The following is a 3,212-nucleotide window of genomic DNA, read 5'->3' as shown; positions in this document are numbered from 1 at the left end:
GGACTCGGATCTTGGGTGGGACAGGGAGAACTGGTCCCTGAGCGTGGCAGCAGCAAGGGGAGCACGGGGGACACAAGCCAAGCATCTCCTCACACAGCAAGCCAAACCCCAGGGGAGCACATCCCCCACCAAGATGGGATTCCAGCAAGGCACAAGCCCCTCCAGATGCCACCAGAGGCTGTGGGTGTGAGGGTGAGCAGAGGGTAGGGAAGACCTGGAGCCCCCAACCCACCAGGGCTAGCGGATGCTGCCGTCGCCTTCGCTGCTCTGCAGCTTCTCCCTCTCGATGGACCTCACCAGCTCCTGGACAAACTTCATCTCTGAGGCCACTTGCTTGGCCAAGGCCTCGTAGTGGTTCTCCAGCTTCCTGTAGCGGCGCTTGAGGCCGTTGGCTGCCTGCACCACGTTCCTGGTCTCCTCCTGAGCCTGTTTCTTCAGCGCCTCCGTCTTCTGCAGCTCCTGCCGGATCTGCCGCAGGTCTTGGCTGATGCTCTCGTTCTCCTCCTTGTACCACGACTCCTTCTCCTCATAGATGGACAGCAGGGCCTCGATGTCCTCCTGGAAGGACTTCTTGTTCCTCTCCAGCTCTCGGAGGCTCTCCTCGGCCGCAGCCACCTCCTCCATGACCTTGGAGAAGCGCTCGAAGTTGATGTAGGTGTTGTTTGGGGGCATGCTGGAGTGGGACTTGATGGTGTACTCCTTGAGGCGCGTGGTCTTCAGCCGGCGCCGCTCGGGCTTCTTGCCACTGTCCTCGTTACGGACGTTCCTCCTCTTGATGACCTGTGCCAAGGGACAGACAATGTGTAGGGCACAGCCAGGGCAGCAGGAGCTGGATGGTTCCAGCACCCAATCCCCAGAGCCCTGGCAGTGGCACCAAAGCACCTCCCATGGGGAGCTGAGGAGCAGCAGAGTTCCCTCAGCAAGGTCTGACAGGCCAAAAAGTGATGATTCTTGAAGTTCTCACCTTTATCCAAGAGTGCTCCAGGCTCTGGGCGATGGTCATACGTTTCCTGCAAATACAGCAAGGTTGGGATCAGGGCAGAGGCTTTGCTCCTGGTTCCCTCTTAAATCCTGGCACCACTTTGGGTGTGGATGAGCCTGGACAAACTCACTGCACCCACAGCACCACCAAGCAGAGCAGCATCCAACCCCCAGCCCCTCAGGCAGCCTCCCAAGAGAAATCCAGGCAGAAAATCCCATAGGAACATCCCAAATGATGTCCAACCACACAGCCTCACTGCTCCCAGCCCAGCCTGGAGCTCTGGGGGCTCAGCTCAGCCATCAATCCCTCCCAGACACCCTCAGGGGGATCCCAAAATTCACCCTATGGGGGAGAGACTCCATTTGGAGCTAACCCTGGTGCAGGCAGGAGAATGGAGTTGCCTGTAGGTGGTGGGTCAGGCAGGAGGGACCATCCCCTCTCCCAGTGGAAGCCCCAGCTCCATTCCCAGTCCCTCACTTGGGGTCCTTGACGAGCAGGCGGCGGATGAAGTCCTTGGCCAGCTCACTGGTGTTGCTGAAATACTCCTCATCGAAGTCATAGTTGACAGCAGAGATGTTGGTCAGTGTCTCCTGCTTTGTCTCCCCCAGGAAGGGAGAGGCTCCACTCAGCCTGTGGTGAGAGCAGGTTGGGTGACACCCACCCCAAGAAGGTTCCAGCCCAAGGTAAGGACTCACCTTGCACTGCCCACCCCTCCCACACCCTCTGTACTCACAGGATGTATGTGATGACCCCAATGCTCCTGCAAGAGAGAGGAAGAGGAGGCTGAAGCCTGCAGAGCACTGTGAGGACCTCTCTCCTCGTGCTTTTGGCATGAGGGATTAGCTGCTGGAGCCATGGGAAGGGAGGGAATCACTCACCACATATCAGCCTCCAGCCCCAGGGGCTCATAGTTCACAATTTCTGGGGCTTTAGGGGGAAAGAGGAAGGAAAAAAAGCTGATTCTGGGGGCAGGAAGCCTGTCTCCATTAATCCAAAGGTTCTGCCATCCCAAGAAACCCCTAGGAATGCCACCAGCCATGCCTCACCAACAAACTCTGGGGTGCCAAAGATGTTCTTGAACTCATTGCCAGCCTCGATCTTGTGGGCGATGCCGAAGTCGATGAGTTTGATGCGAGGGTTGGGCACGTTCTTGTCCAGCAGCATGATGTTCTCTGGCTGGAGGGGGACAGGAGCTGTGTCTGCCCTACCAGCCCCACCTCTGGGAACCTCCTGCTGCCTCCCTGGGCTCCAAGCCCCAGAGGGGAATGCATGGAATGGCTGCACCTCCCAGACCTCACCTGGGGACGCATCCCTGCTCCTAGCTCCATGCATTAAATGTTTTCACCTCCCAGATCTCACCTGGGGACTCATCCCTGCTCCCAGCACCAAGCACAGGTCATCTGCACCTCCCAGACCTCACCTGGGAGCTTGTCCTCCCTGCCCAGGACATCTGCACCTCCCAGACCTCACGTGGGGACTCATCCCTGCTCCTAGCTCCATGCATGGAATGTTTTCACCTCCCAGATCTCACCTGGGGACTCATCCCCACTCCCAGCTATATGCATGGAATGTTTGCACCTCCCAGACCTCACCTGGGAGCTTGTCCCCCCTGCCCAGGACATCTGCATCTCCCAGACCTCACCTAAGGACTCATCCCCACTCCCAGCTCCAAGCATGGAATATCTGCACCTCCCAAACCTCACCTGGGGACTCATCCCTGCTCCCAGCACCAAGTAAGACCTCACGTGGTGACTCATCCCTGCTCCTAGCTCCATGCATGGAATGTTTTCACCTCCCAGATCTCACCTGGGGACTCATCCCCACTCCCAGCTATATGCATGGAATGTTTTCACCTCCCAGATCTCACCTGGAGACTCATCCCTGCTCCCAGCTCCAAGTACAGGTCATCTGCACCTCCCAGACCTCACCTGGAGGCTTGTCCCTGCTCCCAACTCCATGCATGGAATGTTTTCACCTCCCAGACCCCACCTGGGGACTCATCCCTGCTCCCAGCTCTGTACATGGAATATTTGCACCTCCCACACCTCAACTGGGGATTCATCCCTGCTCCCAACTCCACACATAGAATGTTTGCACCTCCCAGACCTCACCTGTAGGCTCATCCCTGCTCCCAGCATAAGCCGCCTGCACCTCCCAGACCTCACCTAGGGACTCATCCCCACTCCCCAGGACATCTGCACCTCCCAGACCTCACCTGGGGACTCATCCC

General features: G+C 58.0%; 1 protein-coding gene across 1 annotated transcript in view; it reads right to left on the bottom strand.

The window, feature by feature from the left end:
* Positions 1-237: 237 nt before the first annotated feature.
* The window catches only part of DAPK3 (death-associated protein kinase 3), a 5,684-nt gene continuing 2,709 nt past the window's right edge, over positions 238-3,212 (bottom strand). The window contains exons 3-8 of the mRNA XM_009074553.1: positions 2,029-2,158; positions 1,861-1,909; positions 1,716-1,742; positions 1,460-1,612; positions 965-1,010; positions 238-780 (exon numbers count right to left, since the gene is read on the bottom strand). Coding sequence (XP_009072801.1) covers positions 238-780; positions 965-1,010; positions 1,460-1,612; positions 1,716-1,742; positions 1,861-1,909; positions 2,029-2,158 — 948 coding nt within the window. The remainder of the gene's footprint in view (positions 781-964; positions 1,011-1,459; positions 1,613-1,715; positions 1,743-1,860; positions 1,910-2,028; positions 2,159-3,212) is intronic.

The sequence above is a fragment of the Acanthisitta chloris genome, unplaced genomic scaffold (assembly GCF_000695815.1).
Source record: "Acanthisitta chloris isolate BGI_N310 unplaced genomic scaffold, ASM69581v1 scaffold25695, whole genome shotgun sequence".
NCBI lineage: Eukaryota > Metazoa > Chordata > Aves > Passeriformes > Acanthisittidae > Acanthisitta > Acanthisitta chloris.
This window is presented reverse-complemented; position numbering and strand designations above follow the sequence as displayed.